Consider the following 19,256-nt stretch of genomic DNA (forward strand, 5'->3'; position numbering starts at 1 on the left):
TCAGGATTGGGGGTCTGCCCTAGAAAGAGCTCTGGAGGGATTCTCAGGGCTGAGTAGCCTTCTGAAAGTGGATGGGGGACTACATGCTGGCCCCCCAAGCACAGACAGTGATCCTTGTAATGGCTGCTTGGGACAAGGGAAGGGAGGCCTTCTTCAGATGAACCCGAGAGAGCAGGGCCTGAGGTTGGGGCTCAGCACAGAACTCCAGCAGAGAAGGGAGCGGGTGGTGGGCGGAGGGTGCGGCGCGCGGGCAGGATTGAAGCTGTGAGCTGAGCCCCATGGTGTAGGCCTCAGTTTCCTCACCAGTGGAATGGGGACAGTAAATCACTCCAGTCTCAAAGGGCAGGAAAAGGGAACAGGATAATCCACGTAAGGACTGTAGGGGGTGCCCTGCGAGGGCTGATGTTATTCCCCGGGACGCAGCTGAGACGGATGAGGGGACAGCACCCAGAGTTCCAGCAAACTGGAGCAAAACTTCCCTGACTTTCTTGAGCAATCTTGCCTGAAATCGACAGGTGGGAAGCATCATTTTTAAGTCCTAATGGAATGTCTAGAGCTAGGGATCTTGGTTCATTCTGGCTGCACACTGACGACTCAGCCCCCTCCCGGCACCGCTGCAGGAAAGCATGTAACACCTGCCCTGCTCCTGTGGCGAGGGAAGAAGCCAGCTGCACACATGTGCAAACATACACCTTACGGCTCCATCTCTGTGAGGTCAGGGAACAGACAAAGCAGGAGACCCTGGTGGCCGTCAGAAGTGGCTGCCCTTGGGGCTGGGGGTGGTGGGCAGAGAGTTGGAAGGGTCCCGAAGGTCCTTCTGGGAGTGTCAGGATGCTATCTGGCTTTGGATGGTGGTTACATGGGCGTGTGTATAATTGTCAAAACTCTCTGAACTGAGCCTTTAAGAAGTGTGCCTTTTCTTCTTTGTAAATTATAGTTTCATTAAAAACACAAGTCCAGCAGGCTGCACTGAAATGAACTAAGTCAGAATCTCTGGCATTGGGACCAGGCATGCGCGGGGAGTGGGGGTGGCAGACCCCGCCAGGGAATTCCACTGGGGGCCAAGGCTGTGACCCTCCGGCTTGGAGAAGTGCATCCCCGTTTGCCCAATCTGAGATTCACACGGGATCTTGTTCAACATACAGACTCCTGGGCCTCTCTTCCTGAAATCATGATACAGTCACTCTGGGGTGGGCACCAGGAAACCTGCATTTTTAGCAGGTACCCCAGTGATGGGCCAACAGGGAATACATGCCTGCTGTGAACTGAATGTTTATATCGTCCCCAAATGCACATGGAAATTTGTTAGTGTAAGTATGTCCCACGTAGTATTTGGGACATACTGATACTAAAATTCGTTGTTTATCTCGATACCAAGTTGAATTGGGCATCCTGCATTTTATCAGGCCCCACAGCGCCTTCCATCAGCTGTGCAACAGAGAGCACGACCAACCAGTCACTCCACAGGGAAGGTGAGTAGTTAGCCTGTTTTTAAGTGGGATCTTCTGTGCTCAGGAAGCCCTTCCGTGCAGTTCGGCTCACGCAGAGGCAGGCAAGGCAGGTGCGTTGCCATGACCTCCATTTCACAGCTGAGACTGAGATTCCATGAACTCAAATGACCTGGCCAAGGTATGGTCCCGCTGCTCAGAGGCCAGCCCTGGGATTCCTGCAGCAGGAGGCTGCTGGTGGTGGGAGGGGATGCGGATGTCAATCTCAGTCTCTGAGCCTATTTAGAGGTGAGGCTTGGATAAAAGAGGAGCAGGGAGAAGATTCCAAAGGAGAGCAGAAGCTGAGGAAGGGTGAGTTCGGCAGAGGCTCTTTTTGGCCAAGAAAGAGAGAAGACAAGGGCGGGGCCCACGTTGCCAGGTCGGCGGTGGGGAGGGGGGGCCCTCAGCATCTGGCTCCTCCACCTGCTCCTGCCTGCAGCTCGCGTCCGGCCTCAGCCACACATTCCTTCTGTCAGCTTCATACCCACCTTGAAAGGTGGTGTCGATTTCCGTACAATTCGTGTTGTTGACGCAGACCCTCCAGACATCTGCAAATAATTCTTCTGCGACCCACCAGGCCTGTAACGGAATGGAAGTGTGGGGCGGGGAAGGCTGTCCGTTAATCACGCAAACGCCGACGCCTAATTAGGTGTGAGGCACAGGGGACCGGCACTTCTCAGCCTTCACGGGATTCACCCAGGAAATCTGGTGGAAAGGCCGATTCTGATTTGAGAGGCCTTGTGGGGGACCAGAGATCCTGCATTTCTAATGGACTCCCAGGTGGTGCCCGAGCTGCTGGGCTGCTGAAAGGTAAGTGAGGGCCCGGGCCTGCACGGGCAGAGGAGAGGTGAGGCTCTCAGCCTGGGCACTATGAGCAGACAGTGGTAAATCCCACGTGAACTACAGCAGCCATGTCAGAGGGGAGTTGGAAAAGGATAAAAAGGGGGGAGCCTGTTACAGATGAAAGGACCCAACAACAAATCTCCCTGCCTTCAGTCCAGATGCTGTCACTTCTCTCTCTGTGCCTCTGCTGCTCTCTGCCCCCAAGATGGCCTGCCTGCTGCTGTCCACCCACCCAGGATGGAATCCCTACCCCAACTCGAGCTGTCGGCAAACGTTCGCTGAGCTCCTGTTCTATGCTCACCGACAATGCTGAGCACGATTCCTAACCCACAGCGAATACCATGCGATCTGCCAATTGGCAGCAAAAGCCCATCTGTGTCTTCTTGGTAAGGGCCACAGTATTATAAATGCCCAGGAGTGCCCCGCAGAATTAACGGGTGCTGTGGCTGATGGCTTCTCTGCTGCTAATGTCTGTCTATCCCTTTCGTTATGTCTGGGACCTTTTCGGAATCCCAAAGGATGAGATGCAAAAATAGAAAAAGGAGATTCTCAAAGAACCCTCTGTACCACCTACTCCACAGACTGGGTTGTGGCAGATTCCAAGGACTTAAAGACCCACAGCAATCGATGTGGTTCCTGCCCTGGCCACCTATGGCAGTTCTCTGAGAAACATCCAGGAGCCCAGAGCTGGTCACACACCACCCCCCTACCAGATCAAGGGCCGGGGGCCTCCGGACTGGCCCCATTTCTGGCTCTGCCACTCACTGTGCTGTGAACTCCAGCCAGTGCCTGAACTGCCCAGAGGCCAGTTCCACCATCACAAAACAGTGCCCGGAGAAGACCTACTCCAGAGACTCCCCATAAGGATCAAATGGGGTGATGCATAGGAAAGGGCTGAGCACAGGGCCTGGCCAGAGCGGGCACTCTGTCAGTGACAGGTGCCGTGATGGTCCCTGCTCCTGTCATGGTAACTGATCCACAGGAGTCCCCGAGGCAGGCAGAGTGGGGGGCTGCTTGTAAGGCATATTTTTTTGGCTTCCTGAGCAGTCTTTCTGAGTCTAAATGTCCAGGCCTTTGGCTCAGGGTGTGGGCCGCAGAGCACCTTGGGTAAAAAGCTTCATTGCCTGCTAGGAGGGGTATCGATCTATGCCCACAGGTCATTGATCCGATGCATCCTGCCAGAGGGCTGCGAGCTGGCTACTAAAGGAAAGAGTTAAAATCTTTCATGGGAGCACAAGAGAGTCAGGAAGGATGTAAGCATGAGGAGGGCATGGGGAGGGCATGGCCCTGGGCCTGCAATTAGGGTACCTGGGGGAATCTAGGGCGAGGGGGATTTTGGCCCCCAAGGGACATCTCTCCATCCAACCTCAAATAACGACAGTGCTGAGTGGAGACCTGCCCTTAGAGAGATGAAGTAAGACATCTGCAAGGGCCTCCTACACCCCAAGTGTCACGCAGGCCTCTGTCCGGGAATCCAGGAGGAGGGGACCCGGGCTGCTCACCCACAGCTCCATGCGGGATGCGCTGACCCCCACACGCAGGCCAAGTCCCCTGGCCAGTGCTAGAGAAACAGGTGTGCCCAGTGGGGAGGACAACCCCAGGTCACATCACCCCAAGGAGTTCTCAGTCCTGCCTCTTATGACACTGGGACACAGGGCTTCTGGGGTGGCCATGAGGAAAGGGGACTCACGTTGTTGATGGTGGCAATGAAAAGCAAGGTGGCGGAGGTGATGTGGAAAACAATAATGAACACCAGAAGCACCAACATTTTCCCAGTGCGTGGTGGGCAGGCAGTTGCGTTTAAAGCACCGGAGAGAGATGAGCTAAAGAGGGAGAGAGAGAGCAATTCAAACTGGTCAGTGACAAAGCAAAATGAAAATAAAACCAGCAACTCTTCATGGGGTCTTAGAAAATGGAAAATGTGTCTTCCCATCTTCCCCTGCCTGGAAACTCCTACTGCACCAAGTCTGGGGTGAGAAGCCGCCCCTTGTCACACCCAGACCCCAGCTATTCCTCGTGGATGAGGAGAGGTGGGGACCAGCTGGAATCCCTAATTCAAGGAGATGTCACCCCACTTGGAAGCAGCATGCCGAGGGCACTGGGGCAGGACCGGGGTAGCTGTGTGGATGCTAAATGCTGCTCCTAGTCTGCCACGCCCCAGGCAATGCTGTGGGAGTTCACAGCACGCGAGGAAAGAGTGCTGGCTGGGTGTTCCTTATCACAGAGATGCTGCGAAACAGCAGAAGCGAGGGCCACAGGAAAATATTTCCTAACTTATGAGATGAATCCCCACTTAAACACCCATCCTCTTGTTATCTACTCTCCTTTGAACATCTGACCGCAAGATGCAAATGGCAGGCAGCTCCGGTTTCATTTTTCTCTCTCTGGCCATGGGAAACTGGCATCTCCCAGCATCCCTTGCAGCTAGATTGGTGCCTTTGGTTAATTCTGGCCAGTGGGCTGTGAGCGACACGGGCTCACGCCATTTCTGGGCTGTGAGCAGGAGTGAGGGCTCCAGGCTTGCTCCCTGGGGAAGCCTCACACTTTGGACACACACTATCCAAATTGAGAAATATGCCTTTGGAGGTTCAACCACTGAGATTTCAGGGAAATATTTTACTACGGCTGGAAAGTCTGAATAATATACAATAGGAAGCAACAGGAAGCAATTGCAAAGTGGAATTAGAGATCTTGCAAAAGAAGCAGGGTTGTACCGAGCTGATGAAAGGGACCCTGGAGAACTGCTCAAAAGGCACCAGTGGCCTTAATAAATGAGGACTTGTCCCCTCCGACCATGCTTGTGCTCACTCATGGGGCTCAGGATTCCCTCGTGGGGCTGACTGAGGCCCAGGGGCCTCTCCTTGAGACCCAGGACTTGCTAACAGTGAGCCAGGAGCTGTGTGGCTACAGAGCTCCGTCTGGGCAATCCCACTGCGATTCTGCACCTCGTCACTAGGAAGGACCCCATGAACCAGCTCAGAGAGTGTTCCAATTCTTTTTAAAAGGACAAATCCCCCTTTGTTTAGGCCTGCGTCATTCCTAGCTGCCATTATACACTGCCTCCAAATAGATCTGCTGCTTCTAAATAGATGTGCTTGTAAAAAAAAAAAAAAAGGTTCTTGTACCACACTGAATGCCATGTTCCTTTAATATCAGCTGGAATGCCAAAATGTCAACCTCATCAGGCAGGGCCACAAACTGCATGCAGGGTGATAATGGCTTTATATACTGTCCAGCTCAAATGACACAATGCATAAGGACATTTAATTAGAACTTTCTAAAAAGGGGGGGAAAAGGCTTTTAACTACCCAAAAAAAAAAAAAAAGCAAAAGTTTGGTCAGGCCATAGAGTGTAGCTAGAAATTTAACAATGTCATCTAGAATTTATTACATTTGCTTTTAAGATTTTCTTTTTATAAGCTGTAGTAGTGATATAAAGTATCCTTTTAAAACAAATGTATTGAAGTTCTACAAGTGAGCCTTTAAGGAAAATACTGTATACATAAAAGGACAGGTGGTTTGCAGTGTTAGCAAAAATCCTGACCGTCGTTCCCAAGGGCCTAATGTCTGGGAGGCACTGTTTTAACACCAGGGAGTGATTTCAGTTGGAATTCCAGACATTAGGAATGCGCTCCTGCAGGCAAAAGGTAAGTTTTCACAAGAGGCCAAATAAGGTCTTGAGACCAGCGGAAGAGAAAGGTCTAGGGGCACACAAGGGTGGCTACAGACTGGTTTGAACTGTTAGGCGTCCAGGAAAATTAGGGAATGGAGAAGTCGGTTCCTCTGCTCAGTACTCGCCTGTGGTGACGTCTGCAATTCACGTCTCCAGGAAACTACAAAACGGCTAAGTCAGTGATGGGACCTGCGGACTCAGAACATTGCCCATGAGCTCACCTAGACGCTGGAGGAACTCACTCACCATCAGAGGCGGGCCCATGAACCTTTAAGAGGGATTAAAAATGGCCCCTTCCTCCCTCAGAGACAGTTCTTTCCCAGAGCAGATGAATGCCCCTCACAATGGCTGCCCGGGGGCTCTGGAACAATGTACCCAACGATGCCCACGTGGGTCATTTCTAGACTTGTTGCTGCTCCAACGACACCTGCCGGTGATCATCCTTGCACTTCCTTCTTGAACACTTAGTGTATCTGAAGGACAGAGTCTTAGAAGTAGAGGTGCTGAGTTGAAGGATATGTATGTTTACTGTTAATTTTTAATTAAATTAAATCGGATTTACAGAGAAGGGTATGACCACAGTTGGTGCTGTGCCAGCCTTGATCTGCGGAGGGTCTCAGAGGGCATAAAGTACTGGAGCAACCGTTTCGCACGGCCTGGGTGGGTGGGGAAGCCCTGATGGCATGTCTCCCTTATTAGCATCCCTCAGTGCCCTGGGGAGTATAAGTCTGGCCTCTACTACAGCCCAGCCTCTGCTGTCTGCTCGGCCCCTTCCCAGGGGTGCCCATTCCTTCCCTGGCACACCCAGGTTTTGTTCCAGTGAAGGGCTCTTCAGCCCCTCTCTGGAGATACTGAAGAAAAAAACATACATCTCCCTGGGCCAGGTGTTGAATGTAGACTGACCTTCAAACAGGGTTGAATTTATCCTTGCCATTCAGAGAAATTAATTTTCCCTTGGAAATGTCATACTGAGTGCTGACCCTCTTGCGTCCCCTTGTCCTTGGGGGCTCAGCACTCTGCAGACTGGCAGGGTCTCGGGCCCCTGAGCACGCTCTCTCCCTTCTTCCTGCAGCTGGCCCTGCTGTAGGGTCCCCATCCGCCCCCAGCTCTGCCCCGCCATCACCCTCTCTCCCACCCCAGGGTTATTCTCTCTGCACGACTTACATTGTCTCAGAGTATCTTTCTTGTTCATGCGTTTATCATCCATCTCCTGCTCTGTTTCCCTGCTGTGCCCAGGGCACAGAAAGCTATTTGCTGTCATTTATAGTTCCAGAAACATAGAACTGTGAAGGCCCTTTGAAAAACTCAAAGCTCTGACCGTCCAGAGGTGGGAACCAGGGCCAGGGAGGGTCACGGCTCACGGACCCTACAGCGAAGCAGGAGCAAGGCCAGGGCTGGGGGGTCTCCTGGCCCCTACTCCAGCTGCCCCTGGGGCCTCAGTGGGAGACGCCGCAGAGGGCGCACGACAGTCTTTCAACACTCTGAGCATTTCCCAAAGCCTCTGTCACTCTGAAGCCCGACTCGCCAAGCAGCACAAACCACGCTGTTTCTCCTTTGGCCACTTCTTTGGGGGGCTGAGCAGGACATTCTGAAGGGCTACCTGGGCTCGGGCGTTAACAGCTCTGAAGGTGGGAGACTGCACTGGATGAGCTTCTCAAGTTCCTGTCTAGAAATCACAGTCCTCTGACTTGCAGAACTGCTCTTTTATTTATTTTTGAAGTCAGTTGACATATGACATCCTATGAGTGTCAGGTGCACAGCACAGTGACTCGATATGTTTACACATTACGAAATGAGAACTTCTCTTTTACAAATGTTTTGATCTACATAATAATACATGTGACATTAAGAGAACCAAAAGACAATAAAAAGCCACAGCCCCTGCCCTTCCCAGTCCTGATCCCAGAAGCAATCACTTTTAACCATTCAGCTGTTCTTTCCTTCCACAGATTCCTACTTCCAAACCATGTTCACACACTTCTGTTTCCCGATTCATCTATCGTAAGCGTCACTCACTTCCTGCCGGGGGAGGGATTCTTTCACCGCCACCGCCCCCCGTCCCGCTACTCCTGTCATTCCAACACGGTCTCGTCAACATTCCCATCAAGAGTCGGCTCTGACATTACGACCACGTAAAGGTCAATGATCATGATCTTTGCAGGGCCAAAAGATCATGCTATGACCGCATGTTTTCCTTAAAACTCTTTTCCCGGGCACTCCTCGCTGCCTTCCCCCACCCCTCTCGGTGGCTCCATCCGTTTTCCACATTTCTTCAGTTCTCTCTGAATTTTTTATCATTCTGTCTTCTATTGCAGAACCGCAGATGCAAAGCAAATGCACGGGGTTCGGTGGCAAGCCTGCGGGTAGACACATGCTTCACAGCTTCTCTCTCCGGCCTGTCCTTCCCTCCCAGCTCGGCCCTCCTCTGCCCTCTGCCATGCGCGGCGTCGGCAGCCGCCGCCATCTCGCAGGACAAGTAAGATAAGCATTCTTCAGGGAAGACTAGCCAGTTCAGTCCTGGGACCGAGCACAGGGTGCCGCCATAATCCCAAGACCCCCTAGGAGATAAAGCAGGTCCCGGGGGGGGGGGCGCGGTGCCCAGAAGGGGCCACCCCACAGGAAGCGGGGCTCCTCATGATTAAAGGTCGAGCTGCAGTTTACACGGTGCATCTTGCATTTTATCTTCACGTCAAACCTGTGAAACTGGCAGGGAAGGTATCATTAACCCCATTCTACAGATGAAAGACTGAGGTTCACAAAGGCTTCAGCTGATTTTCCCAAGGGAGCGAACCTGGGACGCCAAACCCCGGTGTTCCAACTCCAAGTCTAGGACATTTTTCTACCACTCTCTTTCCTGCTCACATGCTTATTAGCGCCTAATGACAATCACGCAGCATTGAATCATTTTGTATCCTTTCCCTCTGGCTGGAGTTCCCTCCAGCTTTGCACCAGGCAGGAGGGATTTGGGAAAACAGTGTCTCAGTCCTGGCCCGCCAGCTACTCTCAAGACATGACAGAGCTGATGAAGAACGACATTTTAGTCTCCGTTTGTACTAAAAATAAGAGTTTCCTGCATTTTTAATCCTATTAGCTCCCTGGCCCAGCCGAAGCATGGGTTGTCTTCATCGATCACCTTTGAGGCTGGTTTGGATTTGAGATGGAGCTTTTCCTTCGTCACTAAAAGGATTCACTCAGACATAGCAGAATGGACTCTGTTCTGTTTTCTAAATTCATCACGACACACGCTCTCTCCACCCAGAAACTCAAGTGGATCTCGCAGAGCACACTACCCGAATGCCCACCCTCGGACTCGGTGCGTGTACGAACCACTGTAAAGGGCCTGCAGATTGAAGACCTAAATACTCTCCACTCCATACCCATAAAAATAATCATGTTAAAACAAGGTAGAAAGTAGCATATGAGAATTTAAGACTTAAAAAAAATTTTAAAGGAAAAGGAATCTGTAACCAGGAGAGGAGGAGCAGCAGATGGGTTGGGTGAGCAGAGCAAGCACCCCTCCTGGCGTCGGAAGCAGAGCCAGTGGGGGGTGGGACGCCCTGGCAGCCGTGGGCAGGGCTATGGAAATTCCACACCCAAGGTGGACTGTTTGTGGCTCCGTGAATTTCAAGTTCTAAAGGCTGATGGCTGTCAGGATGAGGAATGGCCACTCCCAGAAATGCCCATCCAGACCTCAGATAGCAAACAAGATATGCCAAGAACTGGAACTGGCGTCACCTCATGGCCGTCCATGTAGAATGCCGTCCTGCTCTGCCTTGACCCAGTGTTTGTCTGGGAGGTGTGTGCGTGTGTGTATGCGTGCGTGCGTGCGTGCATGAGTGTGTGTGCTGCACGTCTGGCTCTGCATGCTTCTGCTGGTGACTCACTGGCCCTCCCTCCCCACAAGCAATGTGACTGCCACTGATGGTGGGACATCAGCACCAGGGTCTTACAGGTGAAGGGAAGGCCAGAGCAGGTGCCTCCTCTCCCTTCCTTCGGAACAACACAGCGCCCCCTGCAGGGAGCCCGCCCCTGCCTGCGGCTGGGAAAGGGAAGCTGCCCTGGGACACGTTCCATTTCCGTGCAAGGGGACAAGCCAGCCAGCGGCTTCCCATGGGAAAGAGAACACTGTGAAGGTGACCACTCGGGCCACCCGAATCTATTCCCGCCCCCGGGAGGTCCTACAATTTAAACCACGGCCCATTCTCAGCCTGAGCTGGAGCTCTTTCCCGGAATCGTAGGCAGGACAATCCTGAGGTGTGGGACCTTTGAAAACAGACCTGAGGTGCCAGGCGTCTGGAGGCCCAGGATGGTTCCCCAAAACCCCGCAGGGCTCCACCCACGATTCCTGTTCCAGAGGCCAGGGAGGACCTAGGCCCTGGGGTGGGGGGGCACACTGCCAGGGGGCCTCCAGTTCCCATCCGAGTTGGCTGGAGCCCAGGGCCCCTCTGCCACCCATGGCACTCAGAGGGGACAGTGGTGTTGGCCCTGTTTTCAGGAAGGCAGAGTTGCTCAGCCTTCTGCCCTGGTACCTGGACACCAGCCAGCCGGAATATCCAGGCGTCCAGGATGCCCTGGGGCTGGCAGAAGCCCCCCTGCCCTGGGCAGCCCAGCTGTGTGCTCACTGAGGCTGGGGCTTCCAGGCACAAAGCCAACATTTGGCTTTGTCCAGAAATGGCAACAGGCAGAACACTGGGATTTGGCAGGCAATATGCCAAGGCAGAAGCCACTGAGGATGATTCCTCCTGTGCGGGCAGCTGAGTCTTTCAATTCACTATAATAATAGTAACCACAACATCAACAATAATGACAGCCAACATTTATTGCTCAGTATGTGCCAGGCACTATTTTACGCTCTTCCCATGAGTTAACTTACTCATTCCCCACAAAACACTATGATGGTAAGTGCTATTATTATCCTCATTTTACAGGTAAAGAAAATAAGGCTCAGAGAGGTTAAGCAACTTCCCCAAGATCACACAGCTAATAAATAAAGGCTGGAGGTGGGATTTGAGCCCAGGCAATCTCGCACCAGAAAATCACTACATTGCCTACCCTAGTGCCTCCCTTCACTGCAAGCCAGATAGACACCTGTCAGGAAGGTGACAGCCTGTCATAAGGATGCGCAAGGACCATGATCCACTTTGCAGGCGAGAAGTCAGAGTTACGTATATGTTCTCCTCACCCAGTGAGCAGAACCGAGGCTCAATCCCAGCCTTCTGATTCCTGGCCCACTCACTTGTTTCCAAATGGAGCAACTATTCATGCAACAAGCATTTATGGAGCGCTTCATGTATGTAACTGGGCCCTGGTGCTATGCAGATGAGTATGGCAGGCTCTGCGTGCCCAGGGAGCTGCCAGGTACATGAAGACAAGAATGTATAAATAAACACCATGTGGTGACAAGAGTGGTGTGAGAACACAAAGGAAGCTGCCGGGGTAAAGGCGGTATCAGATGTTCTGTGGAGGAAGTAACACCAGAGCTGGGGCTCAAAGGAAGGGCGGCTTTCCCGGAAGAGCTGTGGGATAGGCATTGCACCCAGAGATGCTCAGAGGCACATACAAGTGTGAGTGGGGTGTGTGCTGGGCAGGGCCCAGAGCTGAGCCACAACTCTACCCTGAGAGAGAAGCTTAACGGGCCTTGCAAGTTGGAATGTTATTCTGGGGGCACTGGGGAGTTGGACAGGGTGTTGAAGAAGGAAATTAGTAAGACCTTTCCACAGTCAGGAGGCTGGGTTAGAAGGAGGCAGTCTGGGGGCAGCTGTTGGAGCAGCCCTGGCGAGAAAAGGGGGTTCAGACAAAGGCAGGACAGGGCGATGAGCAGAAGGGGCCAATGCAGGGCTCATCAGGAAGTGAATCGACAGGACCGGCAACAGGATGACAAAGAATGCTGGGACCCTTAGCCGGGGGCGGAGCAGACCTGGTTCTGCTAACGTGCTGGGCTGGGAGCATGAGACACATGTCTGAAGGCCGGGGGAGACAGTTCAGTAGTCTCAGCAGTATCTGGTGGATGCTGGTGGGCCTGGGAGCAGGCCACTGGAAATGTGCCCTGGACTGGCCCTCAGGAAGAAACAGGGGCTAGAAGAGAAATCCCAGCATCACTGCGTGTGGACGGGAGACGACACCACCAGCAGATAAGAATTACTAGCCAGGGAGAAAGTGCTGAGAAGGAGGAAGGGAGAAGGAGAAAAGGGGGGCCAAGGGGACTGAGGAGGGTGCACGGCAGCCAGGAGAACCGGAGGCAGAAGCAGAGAGAGCAAAGAGGCAGCAGGGTGGGAAACCAGCTCGCTGGCAAATTCAGGAACACCAATTCTAGTGGAATAAGCTAGAGCCCAGTAGTGTCATCCTTGGAGCGTGTCATCGGCCATGGAGGCACGGCAGGTGCAGACCTGGGTGTGACCTACAGTCCGCGACAGAGTCAGGGACCTTCCGTGTTTGTGCAAACGGTTCCCCCAGCATTTAGAACAGAGCCTGGTTTATAGATGGCACTCAGTTAATATGTTGCATGAATGACTAAAAGAGCCAGATTTCAAGGAGCTAGAGTTTTCTTTCAAGTTTGGCAATTAGAGGAGGAAGAAATATTTATCAAGGGCCTGGAGTCCCTTCCCGAAGACAAAACTCCAGCCTCGGTCAGGGCTTCCCTGGTGAATTCTGCCAAACTGTTAAGGAGGAATAATACCAAGTCTACACCAACACCTCTAGGAAACGGAAGAGGCGGGGTCACCCCTGTCCCCACCAACTTATTCTATGAGGCCTGCATTCCCCTAATCCCAAAACCAGGCAAGACATTACAAGAAAAAGAAAAAAAAAAACGCAGACCAATGCATTGTGTTCATAAGCACAAATGTTTTTAACAAAACTGTAGCAAATCGAATCCTCGTATTAAAGGGTAGAGTCTGTTTCCCCACCCACTGAACCCTGGCTGCCCTTGTGATTTCTCTTACAAATGAAAGGCAGAGAACGGCACCGTATCAATTCTGAGCCAAGGCTGCAGAAAACTCACATCCTCCCACTGTCTCTGCTCAGCTGCCACAGGACCAAGCCCGGCCACGCCCACAGGAGGGTCAGAGACCACGTGGAGCAGAGACAGGCTCTTCCTCTTCCAGCAGAGACCACCCTAGATCGGCCAGCCCCCCACTGACCTACCAGCTGACCACAGACACATGAGGGAGCCCAGCTGAGTCCAGCCCACATCACCCACCTGCAGAATCATGAACTGAACAACTGTTTTCTGTGTTGAGCCATTACATTTCAGGATGGCTTGTTATACAGCAAGCGCTAACTGATACAGGGAAACACTAGATTCAGATGGAAGGACAGAAACTACATCTTACTCATTTTCACGTGCCCAGTGGCCAAGCTTACTCAGCAAATTGTCATTGAATATCTGCTGGTCTGGGCATTCGAAGAGCAGTGACTCTGCCAATGACTGCTGCCTGACCCGCTAAGTAAAGCACTGCTGTCACCGAGTGGTCCCTGTAATTATGCAAACCCACAGCCCAGCCTAAAGAGTGTTGGTAGTGTACCTGCAGAGGCACACATGTCAGGTTGTGGAGCGAGGTACACTCAGATGAGGTGCTAGGCGTGAGGCAGGTGCCAAGCTCGGGGTGTTCCCCATCCTCACAGCTACTACGTTAGGACTGTTCTGTTCTTCCCTTGATAAAGCACTTTGCAACTTTTGGGTAATCCCCAGGGTATAAGTGGCACTCGCTTTAACAGCCTTTACATCTCTCCTAAATGACAAGGGCTGTCATCTCTGTAGATGGATTTTCCCAGCAAGTAAGGAACTGGGAGATCACTGTGTACAATGCAGCCAGATGCAGGGACCCCCAGACAGAGGAGCTGTATGTGAACACAAGAGAGGGTAAAGAGGAGAAGATGAACAGAAGTACTGGGTGCAAAATGCAACAGGAGTACAGACCAAGCCAGACGGACTGGACTGTACCTTCCAGCTTAACCTCAGTGCCTCGGTGTCCTCATCTGGAAAATAGTAATGACGATGGCACGCCTACTTCCTAGGGCTGCTTGGGAAGGCTGGCAAGCTCAGAACAGTGTCTGGTATGTAGCAAAGTGCCAGGCATACCACCAATTACAACAAGCATCAGGGTCCAGGAGTTTCTTAGAACCGCCACCCCGCATCCCCCCGCCTTTTCCCTCCTCGGTGACCTCTCGTCCTGTGCATGGCCCTACCCTTACGGTGGGGGCCAGCAAGTGGAAATAAGCCGCCAGCACTTTGTCCAGAGAGGAAAGAAGTGCAAACAGGCAGCAGGCAGCTTGGGGTATACAGACAATTAGTGGGTATTTCAGGCACCATCCCCCACTATGGATACATCTGTGTTTACCCAAATCGGCCACTCTTGGCCCACCATCAGAATGGCAGGTGTACCCACGTCACGCCCATATTACCAGCAGCTTACGCACTTTTTAAACTTACATCTTTATAAAAGGAAACCTCATATTAAGACTGAAATGGAAAGTCAGTGCTGCCTGCCTGCCATTAATAGAGGGTGCTGGGAAAAATACAATGAAAACAAAACAATGTTATTAAATTCCAGCTAGAAACTTGCTCTAGGCCACGTCCAAGGCCAGCTCATTCTCTCTCTGCTGAAACAGGATGTCACAGGTGTTTGGCAAAGTTTAAAGACATATTAGCACAAAACGGAGATTTTTTTTCTTCTTGCAGGGTGACAGGGAATTTAAAAAGGATTCTGTTTTATTTAATGCTATAGGTCCGGTTCATCTAAAGCATCTGTGATCATTAATTTTATATGTCAACTTGGCCAGGCCACTGTGCTTCTGTGAGGGTAAGTTTTTTGAATAATATTAACATTTAAATCACTGGGCTTTGAAAAAGGCAAATTGTGCTCCAGAATGTGGGTTGGTCTCACCCAATCAGTGGAGGACCTGAGCGGAACAAAAAGGATGGGTTCCCCCAAGCCGGGAAGGAATTCAGCCAGTAGAGGGTCTTTGGACAGGTTTTGTCCTGGGTCTCCAGCCTGCCTTCTGACCCGCCAGCCTCCAAAATTAAGCCAATTCCTTAAAAATTAATCTCACTCTAATGTCTACACATGCGGTTGGTTCTGGAGGACGCTGGATAACACAGCTCTCTCCAGTGGGGAACCAGCCCACACAGACTCACTACCTTGAGGGCGGGCAGGTCATGCCCTTGAGCTGGGGGCTGGATGGGACTGACAGAAAGGGATTCCTTCTTTGAATTACTCAGGCCCAGGGCAGAAAGCTGAGCCAGCTGGGGAGCCAGCCCCAAGAACTTGGAATCACACTGTAACACCTCCCCACCAGCATGCAGCTGGGGGTGGGAGGTGCTGTGAGATCACCACACTGGACAGAAAGGCAGCCCCCAGAGGCCACAGCCCTCTAACTGGGGCGCTCCTGATGCGCCCACAGCTGGGACACAGTCCAGCCATGGAACTGGAAACCGACCCCACACAATGAGAACCGCAAACTCATGCAATGTCAGCCGAACGGCACTGTGTGATCACGCCTACCCAAACCCTGCCTGCATTATTTTTACAGCATCCAGCTTCCATCTCGACGTGCCCCGGCACTGGGGATTTCACTGCTTCCCGACACCCCCACCTGGGTCTTGGGCTTTAAACTTCAGAACAAGGTTTTCAAAACTTCAATCACTTGCCTACCACCTTCTTGCATACCCCTTGGGGATTTTACTTCATATTTGTGTTTAAATAAAGCCACTCTCTAAAAGAAAGACATCTTTGGGCTCCCTGGAAATGGAAAATCAGAATCACTTGCCACAGACAGAGACTGACTGTGAAAATAAATAGCTCCACTAAGAGCTTACAAGTTCTAGCTCAATGCTGGGTCTGCCAAAGGGCTAAGCCGCAGACCCGCTCTGTCTGGTTAAACAAGGAAAACTGGGGTCGGAAAGGTGTCAAATGTTTAGCACCGACTAAGAATTTCCCCTTGATGGAATCACAACTGTTGAAAGAGAATTGAAAAGGGAAACACTTCCTCACTGAATGATTTAATGTCATTTAATGTCGTGTCCGGTGCCACCCGAAATCATCCCAGCATCATGCAGAAAACAGCATTAGAGAGTCTTTCTTCCAGCAATTCCAAGTCTGTCCTTGGTGGTCCCCACGCAGGGAGCCCCAGAGCATGTGGCCCCCCTTCCTTTTACTACCCCCCACCCCAGGCCATTCAGCTAGGCCCAGCGTGTCCCAGAACTGTAGGTAGGACCTTGCTTAGACCCAGGAGCCCTGGCCCGCAGTAATCTGCTCTAGACCTATAGGGATCTCACCAGAGGAAGCTTCTTAGGAGCCAGGAACTAAGGCAGATCTGAGCATTGAATTAAAGCCTGGGAAGTGGAGAAATGACAGCCCTCACGCACTGCTAGAGGGAACGTACAATGGTGCAGCTGCTTTAGAAAAGTCTGGCAGTTCCTCAAATGATTAAAGGGAGTTACCACAGGACCCAGCAATTCCACTCTTAGCTATATACCCAAGAGAAAAGAAAGCACATGTCCAAACACACAAATGTTTACAGCAACATGACTTACAAACCCATGTGTCCATCAACTCATGAGCTTACAAACAAAATGTGGTACAACCATACAGCAGATTATTATTAGGCCATAACAAAGAAAGAAATCCTGAGAGATGCTACACCATGGAGGCCCCTTAAAGACGTTATGTGAAGTGAAAGAAGCCAGACACAAGAGGCCACGTAGCTTAGGATTCCGTCAAGTGCAATGTGCAGAGCGGCAGATGGGCAGGGACAGAGCACAGAGGGGAGGTTGATGAGGGCTGAGGGGGCTGCAGAAATAGGAGGTGGTCCCTAGTAGGTACTCGGTTTCTTTTTGAGATGAAAGTGTTGTCAAATGCCTGTGGTGACAGCTGCACGTATCTGGGGATATCCTAAAATACCCTGCACTGTACACTTCTAAAGGCCATTAAAAAAAGGGACTGAAGTAAAATGGGCGAAGCCTAAGCTCACTGGGGACCAGTATTTCAACAGCTCCATTCCCCTGGGTGGGTCAGCACAAGGGCACTGAAGAGCCCTCTGTGGCCCTGACGCGGGAGGGAGGGCAGAAGCCACGGGTCAGGAGGCAGGCCCTTGAGCTGGTCTGAGGGAGGCGCCCTCCCCACCCCCACAGGGCCCAGAGGTGCCTGCCCCTGGGGCCAGGGACTGAGCCAGTCCCTCCCCTCCCCAAGAGGGGGAGAGCGTGGGACCCCACTTTCTAACCATCTGCCCCAAGTACACAGAACACAGAGTAGGTACTACACAAGGACATGAAGAAATGGGCCGCCTGGTCCCGGATGGGTTAGTGTCCCAAACGGATGCCCTTTCTTTGACCCCAACAGACCAAGTTCGCTCCCTGATCAGGGCAGCAGGGTATTTGCATTCAAAGTCCTTAGAACTCGGGGTGACTAGCTCCTTCCCTTCATTCAGCCTCAACCCCAAAGTTTTGCCCTCAGTGAGGCCTCCCCGGAGCACCCAACTGAAGTGAGCCCCTGCCCCCATTTCTCCCCGCCCCCGTCTGATTTCCTTCAAATCACTGACTGCCGTCTGCCGTTTTCTGATTGCTCTCTACTCACCTTTTCCCTGTCTCAGCCCTCTGGCAGAAGCTCCCTGAGAGCAGGGATTTAAGCCTGTTGGTCAGTGCTGACTCCAGTGCCCCGCCCAGTGCCTGACACACGGTGGAGAGAGGTGGTGACCTTTCAGAAGCTCATCCCCCGTCCCTCCGCTCCACCCCACAACCTCACCAGGGAGCCCCAAAGCAGGGAGGAGGTGAAGGCAGAGAGCATCTCAAGAGAGGGCCTGGGACAAAGGCAAAGGGTGCCCCTCCCACTCAGGGATCCCATGGCCACCAGCTCCTGAGGATGGGCAGGCCTGGAAACTTCAGTGAAGGCACAAGGGATGGCGTGGGTGGGGAGGGGAGTGGCCGCGGGCCAGGCTCTGGCCACGCCTGGGTGTGGGTACCGGTACCATGAGCCCGGAGCAGCCCGCTGGGGAAGCCGGGAGGCTGAGCAGTTCGCAGCCCACACTCACGGCCGCAGGGAAGCTGGAGGGCACATCGCCCAGTAAAAGGGGCTGGGCCGGGCACGAGTGGTATCCCCGACAGGGCTACTGTCATTTCTGCTGTCCATGTATCATCTGTATTACTCACTACCCGTAACTGTCTTTAAAACACATTAGCTTAACTCGATTCATTTTTCGATGTGTATTTACTCCACAAATGGAAAATCAGTCTCACTGGCCAAGTAATTTTAGTGTCACCTTACTTACTACTTTATTTCTTACATTTTAATAATGCAATTAAATAACTATGATGCATGTGTCACAGTTTTCACATTGTGTGTATGCCACAGAAATCATCTCCAAGTGCCTGTAGGTGTGCGGACCACACGCTGGGTATGTTGATGATTAAGCCTCTTTCGGGCTCTGGCCCAGAAGAATGTGACCCTGTGTCACTCAGATATAAATGGACACTGACCATACCACATGGGCTTGACAGGGTCCAGGCAGAGCCCCTGGCAGGAGGGAGAAGGGGCAGCTGCCTGGCCCCAGAGGCCTTTCGGCCTCTCTCCTCTCTCCCTCCCCGTCCCCACCCCTGCAACCTCCAGCGAGCTCCTCACCCAAGGCTTGGGCTCTCCCTTCTGGGACTCCCACAGACACGCAGACACAGGCTTTCTGTCTAAAGCAGGACCCCCAGCACACCCTTCTCCACTCCACACATCCCTGAAATACAAGAGAATCTGAAGGCTTTTGGTCAGGACAGGTGTGGGGCGTGTCCCTCGGGGCCAGAAGGCTGACTTGGGAGGAAGAAGGCTGGCTTCCAGGACACCCGCCAAAACGACTGCAGCACAGGACCCTTTTGGCTCAAAGGACCAGGATTTCAAGACGCAGACGACTGTTTTTAAAAAGAGGGACATGATGGGGCCACAGCCAATACAGCAGGATCTGTGGGGCCCAGAGGCCCTGGATCAAATCTGAGCACAATCACACTGTGTTTTTAAGCAAAAATGTTAAGACTGTTTCTCATCTTTAGAACAGGGAGAATAATGATGCCCACCCCCAAAAGATTGTGGTTTGTTTGAAATGAGCTAAAAGATGTAAGAAATATGTGGCCCAGGTGCTTTGCACCCTATACATCCTGTAAACAATAGTGATGGTATGTATTGTTATTGCTGTGATAACACTGGTGAAGGTCTAAGTCGTCTTCTCAAACACCATTTAAAACTCATCTCTGAATTCTTCAAAGCCCCAGATCTCACT

The 19,256-nt window shown here is 52.1% G+C and overlaps 1 protein-coding gene across 1 annotated transcript in view; it reads right to left on the minus strand.

The window, feature by feature from the left end:
* EMP2 (epithelial membrane protein 2) overlaps window positions 1–19,256 on the minus strand; it is a 30,440-nt gene that overhangs the window by 5,051 nt on the left and 6,133 nt on the right. Inside the window, exons 2-3 of the mRNA XM_073214741.1 lie at window positions 4,021–4,153; window positions 1,976–2,066 (exon numbers count right to left, since the gene is read on the minus strand). Coding sequence (XP_073070842.1) covers window positions 1,976–2,066; window positions 4,021–4,098 — 169 coding nt within the window. The 5' untranslated portion in view covers window positions 4,099–4,153. The remainder of the gene's footprint in view (window positions 1–1,975; window positions 2,067–4,020; window positions 4,154–19,256) is intronic.

The sequence above is a fragment of the Manis javanica genome, chromosome 10 (assembly GCF_040802235.1).
Source record: "Manis javanica isolate MJ-LG chromosome 10, MJ_LKY, whole genome shotgun sequence".
Classification (NCBI taxonomy): Eukaryota; Metazoa; Chordata; class Mammalia; order Pholidota; family Manidae; genus Manis; species Manis javanica.